Here is an 18,148-nt window from a genome sequence, read left to right as displayed (position 1 = left end):
TGTCCCTTCCCTCTCGGCGCTTCACTGTCCCGCCTCGGCCAGGCCCTCGCCCCGCCCCGAGTGCACTGGCCAGGCCAGTCGCCCCTTCCGCGCGGGGAGCAGCCGTCCTGCCCGAGACACCTAGCGGCCAGCAGTGGAAGAACGCCGCTGTAGTGTAGCAGCCCCAGCCACGCCTTTCACCAAGAGGTTGGGCCAACTCGTTACCAGGGCAACGGGACCACCCTCGCGAGACTTCAGCGAGCCCTCGGGAATGACCTAGCCACCAGCGCTGAGAGAAAGAGCCAACGCGGGATTTCGACCAGAGGAAAGGGAGAGCCCGGAGGATGACGGGAAGTAGGGGGAGAGGAGTAGCGGGCGGGGGGACTGTCAAGCTGGGGGAGGGCAACGCGCGGAGGCTGGCGGGAAAGTTTAGGAGTGGAGAAGGCGGGACAAGGATTTGTCCCTAGGGTTCCACAAGTCGGTTGTTTGTCACGTCCCTCGTCTAAGGAGGCAGTAGAGCATCCTGGTTAAGACTTCTGCTTTGTTGGTCCTTGTTTGTACCCATAGTGAGATGCGTTCTGCACCCTTGTGTGACTAATGATCTTTATTCAATTCGGAAGATGAAACTTTTAAAATGCTTGATAGAGGAGGCTTAAAAATACTAGGGTGAATTCTCAAAATTCTTAGCGCAGAGATTCTTTAAATATAATAACCGTTAGCGCATGTATTGAACACATTTTCTGGGTCACTAAGCAAATCACTTTACATGTGTCTCATGTAACTTAATATGATCTTCCCATAACAGGCTTAGACCTTATTGCTCTATATCCTATCTTGATTTCCCCGTGACCTTTAGCTCTGGTGGATAATTTAATATATTTGGAACAGTTTTCCAAGTATAGCTGAAAAAAAATTCTTTAGATGTTTGGTGCCTACATGAGGCATTATATGTCATGATATTTGTAATGTAGAAATGGAGATAATGGACTGTAGCCAAGTTTGAAAGTAGAATAAAGGGCAAAGCACTATGGCTTATGCGTGAAAATGGGTTAACATCCTCTCTTTAAATTTTGTAAATTTCCAAGAAAAAGAAAATAAGTTTTTTTGAGATCAAAGATTTAGAATTTTGTGCAGTTCAGAAAAAGAAATAGAGCATATATTAGATGAAACTCTCTTGAAAAATAGTTACCCTTTATAGTTGCACCTTGTTTTAGGCCATACATGTGTTACTAAAGGTAACATACACGGAATTTTTCTATATGGAATCTATTTTTCTGTTGGATTTTAGAGTCATGGTGGCAAGCCGTAGGATGTCAGACATGCGAGGTGAAGCTCTGAGAGGTGATGTAACCAGATTACACAAAAAATTAATGGCAGAGCTGGGACTTGTGTCTCATGATTTTTAGTCCAAATATTTACATGATCATATTTCAAGTAATCCTATAGAGAAGAATTATTTTAGTGTATAAAAAATACATAGGCGGGGCCAGCCCAGTGGCACAGTGGTTAAGTGTGCACATTCCGCTTCTCAGTGGCCTGGGGTTCCCTGCTTCGGATCCCAAGTGTGGACATGGCACCACTTGGCAAGCCATGCTGTGGTAGGCATCCCACATATAAAGCAGAGGAAGATGGGCACAGATGTTAGCTCAGGGCTGGTCTTCCTCAGCAAAAAGAGGAGGCTTGGCAGCAGATGTTAGCTCAGGGCTAACTTTCCTCAAAAAAAAAAAAAAAATAGGAATTCAGAAAACCTTTGAAAACCATAATCATTCTTGTAGTAATTCAGCAAATATTTATTGAATGTCTACTACTTATCAGAGATTGCTCTTGGTGTTAGGCTATTGCAGAGACTAAAACAGACATTCCTCATGGAGGTTATGTACTCTTGGAAGAAGAAATGATATCAGACCCAAAGTGAGTTTGCTCACCTGTCACGCAGCAAGCCAATCTCTGACACCAGGTGTAGTCGAAAAAAGTAGGAATTTTATTGCAAAGCACTGAGCAAGGGGAATGGGCAGCTCGAGCTGCAATCCCAAACTCCCTGAAAAGCTACAAGCAAGAGTTTTTATTCAGGGTTTTAGGTAGGGGAGGGGGAGCACGTGGCCTCGGGGGCTGAAGTTCTAAGAGTCCTCTGCGCAAGTGTAACCATCTGTTCTATGTGTTGCCCGCAGCGGAGTTTTTAGTCTTCGACGTCTGAAGTTTACAATCAATCATTCTTGCTTCTCAGTGTTCCTGTAAGATGCTCAGTCAGGCAGAGGGCTGTCAGCAAGTTCCTCTCTTATCAGGGATCCTCCTGCTGTTCTGTAAGGCAAACTCAGAAACTTTGGTTATTTTGTTTCCTATGTTAACCTTGTGGGTACAAGGCACAGTTTCACCCTAATCCAGAGAAATTTTAACTCCTTCATCCTCAGTTTCAGAAAGACAAACCAATAATAATAATAATAATAATTAATAATAAACACTCAGGTGATGATACCTGCTATGGAGCGAGTTAAAGCAGGGAGAAAGAGAGAACATAGGGGGTGCTCTGGGTGGTGGGCCTTGGAAGGGGCGGCTCTTTCGATGGGGTGTCCAGGGAAGCATCTCTGACCAGGAGGCGTTTGAGCAGAGACCTGAAGCAAGAAAGGGATGAGCCATGTGGATGTCTAGGGGAGGACCTTGCCAGGCAGGGGAAGCAGCAAGCACAAAGGTTCCAAGAGAAGCCCTGTTATGAACGTTAGTAGGTGGTACTGTTCAGCCAAAGCTTCGCTGGAGTCAGTATCGTTTTTAAGCAAAGAGATTTCATTAGGCCTTGTTTCTTCCCCAAATGAATTTAAAATGGTTTTCTTAAGCACCTGCTTCTTTTTGACTATCTGTCTATCTACCTATTTTTACTCCCCTATGCCAGATAGTGGTATGTAGTGAAAATGAAATTCTTTGCATTTAAGTTAAAGTGGAAGTAAGGCCTGGAGTAAACTTCTACCAAGGCCTTTCTGTCAGTCTGAATTTTTGTCCCCCTTCCCTGTGATCCTATCAGAGAAGGTTACTGGACAGACTTCTTGTATCGCCAGCGTCTGCCTTTTGGGAAGGCAGCTTTATCCCTGCAGCAACTTGTCCTCCTCCAACTTTTTGGTGAATTTATTTGCTCCAAGTCTGCAGTATAAAAGGCAATATAATAAAAGTAGAGTAAGAAAAGAGGAAAAGAAAAACCAAAACAGTCCTCCAAAAGGCACGATTCCTAGAGCAGGAATCAGGAGGAAAGTTCACTTTAGCAACATGGCCAAATGTAAGTTCTGTTAGGAATATAATTCATTTTGTGTGATTATATCATTTTGATTCGTTGAACAGAGGCTTGAATGTATATAGCATAAAGTGATAGGACAACGAGTTATTTATGACGTCACAGAAGTTAGTCTGGGGCTGTAGACGTCTTGTCACAGTTTGGCTCAGGAAGCCAGACTGGGTCCCTGGAGCCCCAGTGTCATCTGGGACCGTCGTGGCCTTCCTCAGCCTCTCTGGGTCTACATGTCCCAGTAGAGGCCAGACCTCTGGAACTGTTTCCAAGCTCCAATCTTGAGATCTGCCCCGGCCAGTCCACTCTCCGAGACTCAGCTCAAGGGTTATCCCCAGAGTGAAGTCTTTCCTCGGCCCTCTGTGACTGGTAGAATTCGTTTGTTTTATTGGTTTGTATAATATGTCTAAATTTGGGGGCTGTGGTGAAGCATCCTTCTCCTGAACACTTGGAAATGAGGTGGTAAGAGTGCCCCCTGCCTGCTCAACAGATAAGGACCGGATAATCACCCCAGAGAGAAGGATTGGTTCCCAGGCTCAGTGTGATTCTCATGACAAAGAACATGAAATGGTCTTTTTTTTTCTCCAATAACTGCCCCTGAGCTAGGCCATGGTAAAATGCCTTTCCCGTTGAGGACATGTTGGCCTGATTCCATAACTTTGCAGCAATTTTCAGCTACTAAAACAGTTCCATATTGGTATTTAAGATTTCATTCTGGGATTTGATATTAAGTACATTTTAAACTTCAATTTCAAACTCAATTCAGAGCCGCCCTCCTCCTCACCCCCAGGCAGCTCTGCGCTTGGGAAGTGGGAGGGAGATGGTATTTTGCTGTTTACTCGTCCCTTCTTCCTTCTAGGTGCCAGTTCCTTGTGTTAGGATGAGCAGGGGCTGGGGAAGCCAAGTTGCAGTCTACACGGTTGGTCTCAAGTGCTGTCTTTGATCTTTGTCTGTGGGCTTCATGAGGAGAGCCGTGGCTCCGACCTGGCCCCCTGACAAGGGACCCTCTTCAAGGCACGCTTCTGCACAATAGCAATCTCTTGTGACAGATTGTGGGGAATAGAAGTTAGGAACGTGGGCTCAAGAGCTGACTCCCTGGGGCCAAATATTCTGCCACATAATAGCCCTATGACCTTGAGCAAATTTTTTAACTTCCCTGCACTTCAACTTATTTACATGTAAAGTGGGGATAATACAATGGTATTTACCTTGTAGGGCTGTTGTGAGGATTGATGAGTGAAGAACATGTAAAGTAAGGGCCCAGTAAATGTTCTGTCATTATCATTTGACCAGCTCATCTCCAACTGGTGACACTGATAACCATGTCCCTCTGATACTTGGGCATCTACCTGCCTTGCTATGGTGATCCCTGCACTATATGCACTCTATATAGACTATAGAGTGTCACCACTGACCCAGTGTCATCTTCACAGCCAGCTCTAGGACTGGTGGACATATATTAGATCTGTGTTCCATACCCTGGCACAGCACTGTCCTGCCTGGCCTGCTCTTTTTGATTCCCTTTTCTATGGGCTCAGCTAGCATAGAGACAAATTAGCCAACTCCTGGCTAGGCAGCCATCCAACAGAAAATAAAATGCCAGCCTCCCCTTCATTCAGACACCCATGGTCCTTATTAGTGACTCTCTTGGAAGCTCCCTCTCTTGGAAGCAGCACCTTAGTCTACAGAATATAACATTCTGCTCACAGGAACCTAGGGTTCTCGTGAGGACAATTTCTCATTGCAAACTAACGCACTGGCATTCTGACTTTATACAGTATATTGAGTTTCTGAGCTTGGTTCATTTACTGGTGCAGCCACAAAAGAAGAAAATAGATCTCTTCTCTGGGTGCTGACCAAATCATTTTTCAGGCTGTAAAGCTTAATAGCAGACCTTGAACTGAGGCAAGTTAGTGCTACGTGATTACTCTAAGAAGAGCCTGGCTATTTTTCTCCCAGAAGTACCAGTCTTCTATTTCTTCACACAACTCTCTCCTCTTTGCCTCTGTTATGCCCCTTTACCCACCTCTGTCATAGCGTCAATTAACACTTTATTGCACTCAATCTATTCATTTCTTTCTCCTGCTATTTAACTTCAAAGCCCCTTGAGGGCAGGGGCTGGGTCTTCAGCTGTCTTTGTACCTCTGGTGCCCAATGTCGACTGGCATTTGTAGGCCTTTAATGAAGACGTCTAACAAATTTGCTGAGTGTTTAGTATGTGAAAGGTACAGTGCTAAGAACCGTGAGCACGAGGAGGTGTAAGATCTGGTTGTCAATGAGGAGTGTGCTCTTGTAGGGCAGGCATGCCCATTTTGAGTTGGGGATTCTTCTGCTGTGCCTCTATAACACTTGATGTAAATCTCTGTTTAGGATTCACCACACAGTAATGTCAACATCTAGTCTTCTCTAATAGTTTCTGAGCCTTTGGAAGGGGAGGTCTGACCTTCCCTTTGCATTCTGATTGCCGAGTCCGGTGCCTGATGTTCACAAGGCAGGCACTCACAATAAGTGTGTGAAATAACTAATAAGAATGAAGGTTTATACAAGTTGGTGTGCTGGGGTCATAGAGTAAGTTTTCTTAGATAAGGTGGGGCTCAAACTTGGTTTCAATGAACTTAGGGATGGAAAGAAATAATGCTGTTATATTAGATAACAGACAACGTGTAAGCACAGATCAGAATGTACATAGTATCTTCCAGAGAGATTTGGGTGAAAATATCCAGCAAGTAGAAATATAGGACTGGTGGTTCCCAGGGATGTCAATTTTCAAGATATACTCTTGGGAAATTGGAACCATATGGCATAGGGGAATGGTTTTCAAAGTATGGTCCGTGGGACCAGCAGTATTAGCATCATGTGAGAACTTGTTAGAAATGCAAATTCTCAGGCCCCACCCCAGACCTACTGAATCAGAAACGCTGGGGCAGGGCAATATGTGTTTTAAGAAGCCCTTCAGGTGATCCTGATGCACCCCAGCATTTGAGAACCACTGGCATAGAAGGTTGAGAGTATGGACTCTGGAACAAGAATACTCAGCTGTGTGATCATGGGTAGGTTACTTAACCTCTCTGGGCCTCAGGTCCTTCCTTATAAAATGGAGATAGTAATGGTACCTACCTGCTAAGGTTGTTGTGAGGATTAAGACAGTTTATATATAAAATGTTAGGTCACAGGAGGTGATTTCATTGTATTGTTTCCACTGAGAATCTTTAAAGCACAAATTCTCATAGAGAGCCTAGAGTGAAAGAGACCTTGCTACTCAAAGTGTGGTCTCCAAAGCAGCAGGAGCGACTGCAACATCACCTGGGAGTCCTTCAGACGTACAGAATCTCAGGCCCCTCCCCATACCTGCTGTATCAGAATCTGCATTTTACAAATAGGTATCGCTTTGAGTGGCAAAGAGGTGTTATACGACTCGACTCTAGACCCACCAAATGAGAATCTCCTGGGAGTGGAACCTACGTATTTCCATGATTTCCACCATTGATTCTGAGGTTCACTAAGGACTGAGGAACCCCGGGGAACTTAGGACAGCTGATTTCCATCACTTGAACAAAACTCAAGCACCTGTGTTACTAATGTTGGCAGGTACTAGGCGTACAAAAGACAGCATTTATTCTAAGAAAAGCAGGATGGGATGGAAGAATGCCAAATAAGGTTGAAAACAAGCTAAGAAATTCATCTTGTGTTCTGTATGATTGTAGTTCTTTTGTATAATTTTTATATTAGTACATTCGGCAAGAGATCATTGAATGAAGTTTCTTTATCCAAGTGGAAATGACCAGTTGGGCCTTCTAAAACCTATTTTAATGAAAAATTTTTTGGAAATCATATTTCAAGATAGCAAAAGCCCTCATCACTTAAAGCATGCTTTTGGCAAAACCTCTGCTATTAAACTGTATTAGAGTAAAGAGGCCCACATTCTTTATGGAGCTGAGATGCAGGGCTGAGTTGATACAGGAATTATAAATCTGGGAACAAAAATGTTATAAAACAAATTAACCTCTGAGAACTCTAAAAATTCCGCTACACAAATTGACAGCAGCACATCTAGCAGAGTTTATAAATTTGGTTGCTCCTGAAGTCATCTTCTCTCTTATCCAGCCCCATTATGTGTGGAGCACTTGGTGTGCTGCTGGGACACAAAGGAATATAAGGTAAATTTTTTTTTTGTCCTGGACTACCCAAAGTTGAAGTGTTCTCTTCTTTCCCTAAACACTGAATTATGTACTACATAATTCTTTGACGATTATCTACTAGAGTCGTGTGATATTTTCTCTCTTAAATTCTTGAATTGGTACTCAATATTTTGTAACTTCTCATGTCTTTATCATGTATCATTTATCTCCCCACTAGAATAATGTAGTTGGTTCCCCACACTGAAGGCAGGTGGCAATCTATGTGAAGACCAGATTACTTCAAGCTCTTACTTCACCCTTACTTCCAGGAGGCAGGCCTTTGGAGATCCAACCATAAACTGGAAGTAATTTGCTAAATCCTCATCCTTGACAGAAGGTTATGACTTTTTCCTCTGGCCCCATTGGGGTGCAAAGTCTCATTCAGCCTCTCAGCTGTCTCTTGTAAGAGATGAGCATACGTTCTGAAGCGGAAGTAGTCCTGGCATAAAGGCAAGAGAGAAAAGTAACATAGAACAGGTGCGCATGACTAGGATGCTATTTAAATGGAAAAATGTCAGTAACTACATTACAGATGAGAAGACTAAATACACTAGTTAAAACTCAAAGAGGATCAGACGGGATTCAAACCCAAACCCAAACCATTTGATTTTCAGAGACACGGATCTAAAACTGAAGGATATACAAAGGTTGAAAGTAAAGGAGTGGAAAAAGTTATAGCATGCAAGGGCTAACCAAAAGAAAGCCACTGTAGCAATGTTAAGAATAGAAAAAATCAACTTGAAGGCAAAAATCCTTGCTACAAATCGTCACTTCATAATGATAAAATATTTACTTCGCTACAAAGATATAATCATTCTAGATTTCCATGTGCACCTAAAACATGACCTTAAACTACAGAAAGCAAAACTAACAGAATTGCAAGGAGAAATGGACAAACCCATAGTCATAGGGGGAGACTTTCACAGTTCTCTCTCAGGAATAGAACAAAGGGACACAAAAATCGGTGAGGATATAGAATGTTTGGACAACGTGATTACTACACTTGACACAAATAGACACAGCACTCGAATAGAAACCTTTTAGGTCATCTCCTTACTCCTTTGGAAGAACACGTATTTAGGGTCGTAAGATGTTTTTTACTTATCCATTCCTTTATTTGGAGCACACCTGCACACAACGGTAGGAAAAAGCCTACAATACAGACCTGTTTCTGTCTCACTCAAGAGACTCTTACTTCTTTGAGCTCATACCCTGAATATGCACCTTGTAAAAATAATTTTCATCCATCCCTACTCCCTTCAGTTTAGTACTAGATTGTATTATTTTCGTTGCTTAATTTTGTGAATTGACTTTGATGACAACTGTCTTATTGTCTAAACTTATTGTCCTTCTTGTTAGGATGTAGAAGTTAAAAGTAGTAATAATTTTTTAAGTTACATCAACTTAGTTAATTCTGTCAATCTCATGGGCAGGATTTAGGGGACTGTTCAGGAGCTCTGGACTCACAATTTTAAACCTTTTTGAGAAGAACCTCAGATTTCAGACCGAATAGTGCTACATAAATATGCAAAATTACCACAAAAACCATCTTTGGATTTCAATGTAATTGCCAGTGCCTTGCAAATAGTAAGTATTCTGCAAAATGAATGGTGCATATTAAATGGGTATTTCTACTACAAAAAACAATATCTTTGGGAAAACAGTACTGCTATCTTAGGAGCAAGAGGGGTAGTGTGTAACAACACTAGGAATGAGAGGGAGGATGGAGGAACACTTGATAATTTTTTTCTTTTGGTGAGGAAGATTTGCTCTGAGCGAACAGCTGTTGCCAATCTTCCTCTGTTTTTGCTTGAGGATGATCAGCCCTGAGCTAACATCTGTGCCAACCTTCCTCTATTTTGTATGTGTGTCACTGCCACAGCGTAGCTTGATGAGTGGCATAGATCTGTGCCCAAGATCCAAACCCACGGACCCAGGCCACTGAAGTGGAGCATGCTGGACTTATCCATGATGCCACAAGGCCGGCCTGATAATTTTTGTTTTTTGAAGAATTTTTTTAATCCCTCTTTTTAGCCTTTTCTATACATTTTTGGTCAGCTGTCCATACCAGAGCAATTTTCAATATTTTGTTAGAGAACTGCCTGTAATAAGAAGTATTTAAAAAATATGAAATGGCTTTTCTTCTTTAAAGAGTGAAACCAAGACTCAATCTGATATAAACATCTTGCTATGCCATCATCTTTATTACAACAGATATAACTCTTGTAATCAATATAGTACAAAAAATCAGTGAGGCAAAGGCATTTGGAGGAATTCCATTTATTGTGGATGCATTTTCACAATATATATTTATTGCAGCAATCAATTATCAGTGAAAAATATCAAGTGTTTATAAAATTTTTAGGAATGGCAGATTCACAGAACATGCTAGTCACCTTGCAGTTTTACCTCTTAAAGATAAGAAAGAAAATTGTAATCAAACAAGTAAACAAGGAATTTATTTTTCAAAAGATTAAATCCAAACTGAACAAAATTCTACCCTAAAACTTATTCCATCCAAATATTGGAATAAAAGCCAGGATTGATATATTCTCTTAACTTTAGACTTTCTAGAAAAAATATATAATAGTGATCAGGAGAAGCTCTTATTCAAAAGCACAACAAAGCAATGTTACCTCGCCATAGGCCTTAATTCAAACTTCGATCCATTTCACTTCAATGATGTGAGTCGATGTGAAATGGGGCACTGCATATGAATTCTAGTTCACCTTATCATAGACTCATGTCTACTCTGTCATGGGTGGATGACTTGTGCAATCTTGGCGGCTTTCCTTCCTTTGGCCCAAGTGTGCTAAAAGCTAGAGAATTCAACTACTCTTTAATGATTTATGAGGAAAATAGACTTTGGAAGGCAGTGGTCACTCCTCAGGCCAGCCCTGCCCTGACTAGCTCTTCCAGGGGAATACTGTAGATTAGAAAATAGTCATTTAGAAGGCTCTCTCATTGTGGTAGGAATTGAGAGTAAGACAATTTTGGTTAAGTCAAATGAGGTATAAGTTTATATAACTACACTCTATGTATATCTCTATGCTAGAACACATTGCCAAGACACTGGAACATTCTTATCATCTATTGTGAAGAATAGATGAACACTTAGAAGCTAAAATAAGATCTGGTATTTGGCTTGTGTGTGTAAAAATGAGGAGTCGATAAAGACTCTCGGCAGAAAAAGTAAAACTAGTAAAAGTTACATATATTTTTTGAAAGTTCAACACATTATCAACTTATGACAAGTATCAATGACTAATGAAAGTAGAAAAGTTTAATTTAAAAAATGTTTCAGTATATCAAAGAGGGAAGTATTGTCATGACTCCTAGATACTGGATTTTGCTCACTTTTCTCTGCTTCCAGACATTAGCCAAAGTTGGTCTTTGTATACCCATACATGGAATTCCAATCTGTACAGTCTTGTCACTAAAATTCTTGTCTTTAAATTTTAGAGAAGGAAAAGATCTCAGATATAATCTAAGCCAGCCTACTGTGAACTTGATTGTTAAGAATAAAGTTTTGAGCAAGCTTTCGGTTTGACCCAGATAGACGGTAGATTTAGTAAAATTCATGCTGGACTTCAAGATTGCCTTTAATTATAAACTAAATACTATGTTTTATAGAAAATGTCAACTCATTTTGACGCAACTAATCTCTCTTTTTTCTTACAGGTTATCTATCGGGCATTGGAAACATATCGATACCTATTCTGCCATGTCTCTATTGGCAAATATGAAATATTAATATAATATTGTGATCTTTAATTTTTAAAAAGCTGTGATATTGGCTAGTTACAACGTCATATTGCTAAATATAATAGTCTAGCACATAAAAAAGCTTTCTACCATTCGTGTGTTTGTATACGTGTATGCACATACATACATGATCAGGTCATCTAAAATGTGGTTCACTATCACTACCAAAGAAATCCACAAAGCAACCAACCTAAAGAACGCACTACCACTGTCAGCTAACATCATAATCCAATTTAGATATTCATCAGCATGAAAAAAGTAATACCTTAACAGTACATATTTTTTTTAAGACAATCATTATTGCAGTATCTCATCTGAAATGGATTACTTTCAGAAAGTGTTACAATTGCCTACGAAGATAGTTTCTTCCATGCTTTATTCTAAAGTGCAGAAACAACATGACTTCTGTATTTAAAAAAACCCACGATGGTTTGTTTTTCTGGATACTGCACACATTCCTCAGGCAATTTTCAACTTGAATCTCCTTTTGTTGACTTCCAATATGGCTGGTATCACCGTTCAGACACAGAGTTTTGATGATCAGTAGAAAAGTCTCTATTTCACAGCATGGGTTTCTTTAGAAACAGGCTCCTGTGCAAAGGCAGTACTTTTACCATGAACATCTCTAGACTGTGATTATTAAATATAGTGATAATATACATAGGTTTACTGGGATAATGAAAAATAAAACAAAAGGAAATGAACTCAATTTAGTAAATCAACATAAATATAAAACAGAGCAAATTAGCCCCCTTCGGTGAGCTGGTCCAGCATCTTGAGCGGCTCCTTTGGATTCTTTCTTGAACCATCTCAAACCTGCTAAGAGAAGAGAGCTTTAAATTGGCAGCCCACAGTGTTTCAGGCAGACACTTTGTGTCAGAAGAAACAAAAAGGAATTATAATATGGCAGGAATAAATATTTACGAAAGGGAGGATTATTATTGGCATTCTGTTCAAATACGCTCCTCTTCTTTCAGTCTACGTTTTCTTCTGTTGATTTTTTCACTTTTCTATTTCTTTCTTTCTCCTTTATGTTCCCCTTTCCCTATCTTGGGCTTCAGCCTTGCTCATTGCATTCAGAGTCAAGAAGATTTTTTTTTTATCTCCACTATAAGAGCCAGGAATCTATAATGTGCATTCCAGAATGGGCATACGTGACTTGAAGGGCTCAGTCCTGGCCGTCAAGTCACCATGGTGAAGTGGCGGATGCTTATCTTTAGTTTTCTCCCATTTTTTGTTTCCTCCCTCCTATTCTTACCCCACTTCCCTTGAAACTTATCTGACCCATAGTCTTATTCCTATACCATTATTTTTCCTTAGCTAGCTGCTAAAAATCCTTGCTGAGGTATTCATGGAAGTTAAAGTGTTGTGAATTGGTATTTTCAAATGCGTTGTGTATTTTCATTTCAAAGGAATGACTGCGTGCACAGTGAGTTTGACATTTTGGAGCAAAGGAGCTACCTCCTCCGCTACCTCATAAACTCAGCGCTGGGCCTGGTAGTTATATTATTATTATTACTGTAGGAAAAGTTTCATGGCACAGACCAAGGAGGAGGGGTGGTGGTATGAAGCCTCACCCTGTCACCTTTCCACCTAGCACCAGCATGTTGCACAGTTCCAGGGAGTACCACTCATGCTGTCTTGTGAGTAGTGTTCTCTTGAGTCCTCCCATTAGAGACTGTATCTTTACTCCACTTCCCGGAACCCTGACTCAGAGGAATGTTATCCAGAGGGACTCCATTATACCTGTGATGATGGACTATGGACAGCTGACATCCCCTACTCAGAAAGAAGACTGTATAAACATTTGGACTGTCATATCTGAAAGGTCAGAGACTTATGCTAGAAGGCTATAATAGCTTAGGCCAACAAAAGTTCATTCTTCATTTAAAAAAAAAACCTAAAAATAATACCTTTATCCTCTTCCATCAGGAGAAAATTGTATAAGGGACTTTAAAACTTTATATTTTCTGCTGAATATACAATCCTTGAAAGCAGCATGTATAATGGTTAGGAATGCAGGTTCAGATCAGACTGCCTGAGTTTCAGTCCAGGCTTTGCTATTTATTTGCTGTGTGGCTTTGGGAAAGTTACTTAACCTCTCTGTGTCTCATTTTCCTTAACTTTAAATGGGGATAATAATACTTCACATGGTAGTTGGAAGGTCAAATGAAATAATGTAGGTTAAGAAGGTAGACCAGTACTTTGCATATAGTGGACGCTAACTAAGTGTTGTTTGTAGTGATGATAGTTATTACTAGGTACTTTTAATATTACCAATGACTTAGAAAACTGAACTTATTTAAAAGTCATTTTAAGTAGAGAGGCTGGGCTAATGGATTTTCTTGGAATGTAAGAGTGATCAAGAACTCATAGAGAAGATGGAGTAACACATTTAGGCAGCTGCACCAGACGTGAGAGCATGTAGAAAGTTGGAAAATAATGCTCTCACTTCAGTGGGTGTTCTCCAGTCACCTTTGAGGTGTTCTTCAGTCCTGAGTTTGCTTAAAAAGTGATTCTGTCGCTAGAGTTCTAAGTGGACTCATAAGCAGGCTGTTCTAATCTCACTTATTGTTGGTTTCTGATTTCTCTCTTTTCAGTTTTCCATCTATTAATGAGTCTTTTCCTTTAAGAGAAGACTGGGATTATTACTTGAAATGGGGAAGGGCTACAATTAGGAGTTGAATTAGCTCCTTATACAACAAGGGGTCCTATTTTTAGCCTGAGGTTCATCTAGATATTGTCCAGAGCTCCCTTTATGAAGAATGAACATACTCTTTGAGCAGAAGACCAAAAAAAGACAAATCCAAGCATTCTTAGCCATGAGTTTTCATAGGGTAGCAAAATTTGCCTAACCTTGGAATATTATTTTAATATTTTGCCATAGCAACCTTGAATCCCAGGGTGCTGGCAATGTAACCCCTTAGAATGGTTCCAGAAAGCAGCTTTGGAACCACTCAGGAAGACAGATGTTTCTCCCTAGGTGATCTTCCAATGGCGATGACTCCAAGTCTGGACTTTGTAAGGAAATGTAGACCATGGTTATACCATCCAGCCTTCTGCTGTCAACACTCCTACCACTATGGCATTCCCAGAATGTCTTCCTGGGCACTACTCCATAGGTTTGGATAATTTATGTTGTATGACTGACAAACCTGCAATGCTAAAAGGCCCCATGAACTTTGCCTTTCACTGTACAATATACAGGTCTTTAGAAACTGATGGTTACCCAGGCAAAGATCTGTGGACCAGTGATATTTCTCATTTGACCCTGGGACATCATACTGCAGGATACAGCAGGAAAAGAACCCATGAAAAACAAATCTTCCAAGTAGATTACCTTAGTGGGGGAAGTGACCTTATCCACAGATTGCTTTTCCCAGAGGTTCCGCTTGCCAGATACGTCTCCTGGCCTCAAATCCTAGTGAAGAGAAAGCAGAAAAAAATTGATAGGCGGCCATTTATATTTTCTGGCCAGATCTAAATAAATCACCATATCTATTGTTTCTTTGTTTGAATCAGTTTCTTGTTTAATATGCTTTATCCTAATGATCCGAAATGGATGGCATCCAAAGGATCATTGGCTGTTTTTTTATGTAGAACTTGACCTGTGTTATGATATGAGAATGGGCTGGAAATATGCAGCGTTTAGGTCCTGTCCTCTCACTAAGGACTTACTGTTTATTGGTCAGTAAACTTGGAATATAAGCATATTTAAAATAATGTAGCCTATTTTTAACTTTTTATGCTCTTAGAAGTGACTAGAGCATAGGTTTGTAATAAAGAATTCCTTTGGAGTCGGGTAAGGATTTCACCCTTTGCAGATGAACTTTCTTTTGGTGCCCTGCTGTGTCCCTTCGCCCTTACGACTTTAGTGCATGCCAGCCTGACTTCCAACCACCAACACCGCATTTCTTGCCTGAGAACTTTCCCTGGCTGTAGATGCCCCCGTTTGCCCACCCAGGAGGTGGCTGGAATTTCAGAGAGTTAACATGCCCAGGAGCAGTCCTCAACCACTCACTGATGAGCTTTGGTGCAAAAATATTTCTCAGGCTCACTCATGCCTCTGGTAGGAGATCTATGAGGCATGGCTTCATGGTGGCTTCCAGGGTTTTCCCAGTTGGATTAAGTTTTAATAGCCCACGTGGTTTCTTGCTTAATAACATTCTTTATTGGCTGTCTTCTTTCCCCCCATCTCACTTCCTGCAGTGTTTTCTTCACCGCCAAAGTACACGACTTGTACTAGAATCACTATCTTAGGGTCCACTTCTGGGCAGCCCAAACTAAGACACTTTTCTAATTGCACTTTCCTAGGACTAAAATCGTTGTGTGTTTCCTGGGGAGCAAGTGGATAATTCAGAAGTGTATCAGTAAAACCTAGCCCCACAAAAATAAACATGGACCACAAATTGTACCCATAAGAGAAACTGACAGTTGATGACATATGTGAGAACATGAGGAAATCTTGGGAAGAAAACACTAAAATATGATCGATAACAGTTATATAGATTTGATTCTTTATTTATTACCTCATAATTAATTTAGTTTGGATAAGAATCCAAATTTCTGTTTCCATTTACTTTTCTTCCAGTATTTGCTTATATTAGTACTTGGCAAAAGGTAGTCTGTAGAAAATAAATGTGTTTTACTGAAATAGTAATGTTTATTTTGGCACACCCCTTTCTCATTAGGAAGGCAAAATTAGTAGTAATTGCATTTATCCGTGGACACCACTCTAAATGGACATATTTTTGATAGATAGTATTGAGATTTCAACACTGAAAATGCACTGGTTAAATGGTCCTATGTGAAGCATTTCAGATTTGCCTTAATCTTGCTGATTTTCTGGATTTCCAATGTGGCATGAATTCCTGATATTCTATTAGAGAGCTACACCTATTTAACTTGGAACCAGTAAGCAACAAATCAGATTGTTTTTAAAGAATTCCACTACATTCGCCAATGTTGGTTGAAGCTGCCAAACTGTCTGGAAGACTGTTTTAAAATGTTGGAAACTATAATTAGGAACATGCTAATGGAAGCTCGGGTAAGTGGCTATTATTACTTTATTTATTTGATTCATAGAAGACAAATATTTTTCTTTCACATGAATTTTCTTCTGCCGAAGAAAATGGATTGTATCTCCCTTGAAACCTGCCCATGAATCTTTCGAGATCACTTAAAGAATGTAAAGAGTCTATTTGAAGAAAATATTAACTTCTAAGTGGCAAGCTGGAATTTTAAATCAAAGGGGAAATAGAAATAAAATTACCTGACCAGACTACATTTTAGAGAAAGACCCACTCCTGAAGAAATGGGAGAAATGAAGGCCGGAGAAGCACGTTTCCCATCAACCAGAGATCAAAGAATGAAGAAGAGAATGCAGCTGAGAAAGACATTGTTGGTTTTTGTTTTTAAACAAAAAGAGAGATAAATTAGCATTTTAATTGCTGTATATAACATGTAGTTTAGACAAGAACAGACAAACCAGCTAAAACAGACATACAGAACTGAATTCCAGCTACAAAGTTACACTGAAATCCTGTAAATTCTACCCACAAATAGCAATAGATGTCCCAGTAAGGAATCAGGTATAGATCAATGTTTATTTTTAAATAAGTAAATTTTCAGGGACCCCAAATAATATTGATTTGACAAACTGTTTTGAGCACTTCTAATTCTTAGCATATATGAAAATTATATAACTTGGTATAGGATGGCTTTTCTCTTCAGTGAATTTTAGAACAATGCTAATCCCAAAGGAAAGACTAATTTCCTTCTTGAGGTTTCACTGGGTGAGGACCATTTTGGTGAAGGAATTTTCGTCTGATTTTTCCTTAATGGCCACATGCCACACATCTGCAAACACAAACCTAGGCTCTCCTCTCCAACCATATATGCCAAAGAATATAAACAAGGGACTGAGAATAAACCACCTCTGGTCCAAAATTAGAAAGCACCTTTGGAGCTTCCTATTTGCTGTCATCTTTATGTAATCCTCTGACATCCTGGGCTCAGAGTCAGACTGACCAGAGTCCCACAGGTGTCAAACTCAGATGCTGGCCAGGCTGGAAACACAAATGCCTGAAGAGGCTTGGTGTAAGAAAATAAGGAAAAGAGGGAATCAACAAATTCAAGAGTACATGCCTCCACACCTCAAAAATGTGTTCAGATTATAATTTAAGAAAGGAAAATAAAGCACAATGGTGTGGGTCAAACTACACAGATCTTAGCTGCAGGCCACCAGTGTGAGACCCCCTGAAGAAGACCTGGACAAGATCCTTGCTCAACCTGTCTTTCTAAGCTTGCTTCCCAGACTTGACCTCTGCCAGCCAAGTTTTATGCAGCTGCAGGATCTTTCCAGTTCTTTCCACAGTTTGGAAATTTCATTTCTTTTCTGCTGGACCCAAAGTGTCTGTAAATTACCCTCCTGTCTTGCTGGGCTCCAAGTCACGTCCTCTCCCAAAGAGACCACCATGTTGCTATCATACTTTGACAGAATGCTGTCTCTACTACCCCTGGAATGTGCACACACCTTAAAGTTGCTTATTAAGGATACTCAAATTAGCTCTTTATTTACCATATCAGTTACATACTGCTTTCTTCTGATCTGGCCTTCATTTGGGAAGTCACCCTAGTCTACAAAATCCAATGGGACGTGGAGAAAAAAAGAGATCACTACAATCTATACTAAAGGCTACATTCTTCTTCCCTTTTCTTTCCGCCCTCTAGTAGATGGTCTGGCAAATTACTTACTAAATAGAAAGTAAAGCAGACAATGATTTTGTAATTTTCCTGTAATACCATTTTGTCCTGCCATTTTTAGGAGGCTTTCAATAACCTCCGACAATGAGGCTTTTTGTGGAAACCTTGACACAGTTATACGTACTGTAATAATAACTGAATTGAGTCTTCTAACCCTCCCATTGGGATGACATAGACGGTGATAGGCTCATTA

General features: G+C 40.3%; 1 protein-coding gene across 7 annotated transcripts in view; it reads right to left on the bottom strand.

Moving 5' to 3' along the window:
• Positions 1 to 9,689: 9,689 nt before the first annotated feature.
• CALD1 (caldesmon 1) overlaps positions 9,690 to 18,148 on the bottom strand; it is a 181,021-nt gene continuing 172,562 nt past the window's right edge. For 6 of the 7 annotated variants that reach the window (XM_046670620.1, XM_046670622.1, XM_046670626.1 and 3 more), the window contains 2 exons: positions 14,531 to 14,611; positions 9,690 to 12,009 (listed from right to left, as the gene is read on the bottom strand). In XM_046670620.1, coding sequence (XP_046526576.1) covers positions 12,001 to 12,009; positions 14,531 to 14,611 — 90 coding nt within the window. In that variant the 3' untranslated portion in view covers positions 9,690 to 12,000. The remainder of the gene's footprint in view (positions 12,010 to 14,530; positions 14,612 to 18,148) is intronic. The other variant, XM_046670623.1, reaches the window with a different exon arrangement.

Source organism: Equus quagga, chromosome 8, assembly GCF_021613505.1.
Source record: "Equus quagga isolate Etosha38 chromosome 8, UCLA_HA_Equagga_1.0, whole genome shotgun sequence".
In the NCBI taxonomy this organism is placed as follows: Eukaryota; Metazoa; Chordata; class Mammalia; order Perissodactyla; family Equidae; genus Equus; species Equus quagga.
Note: the sequence above shows the minus strand (reverse complement) of the source record. Positions and strands in the feature narration are given on the sequence as shown.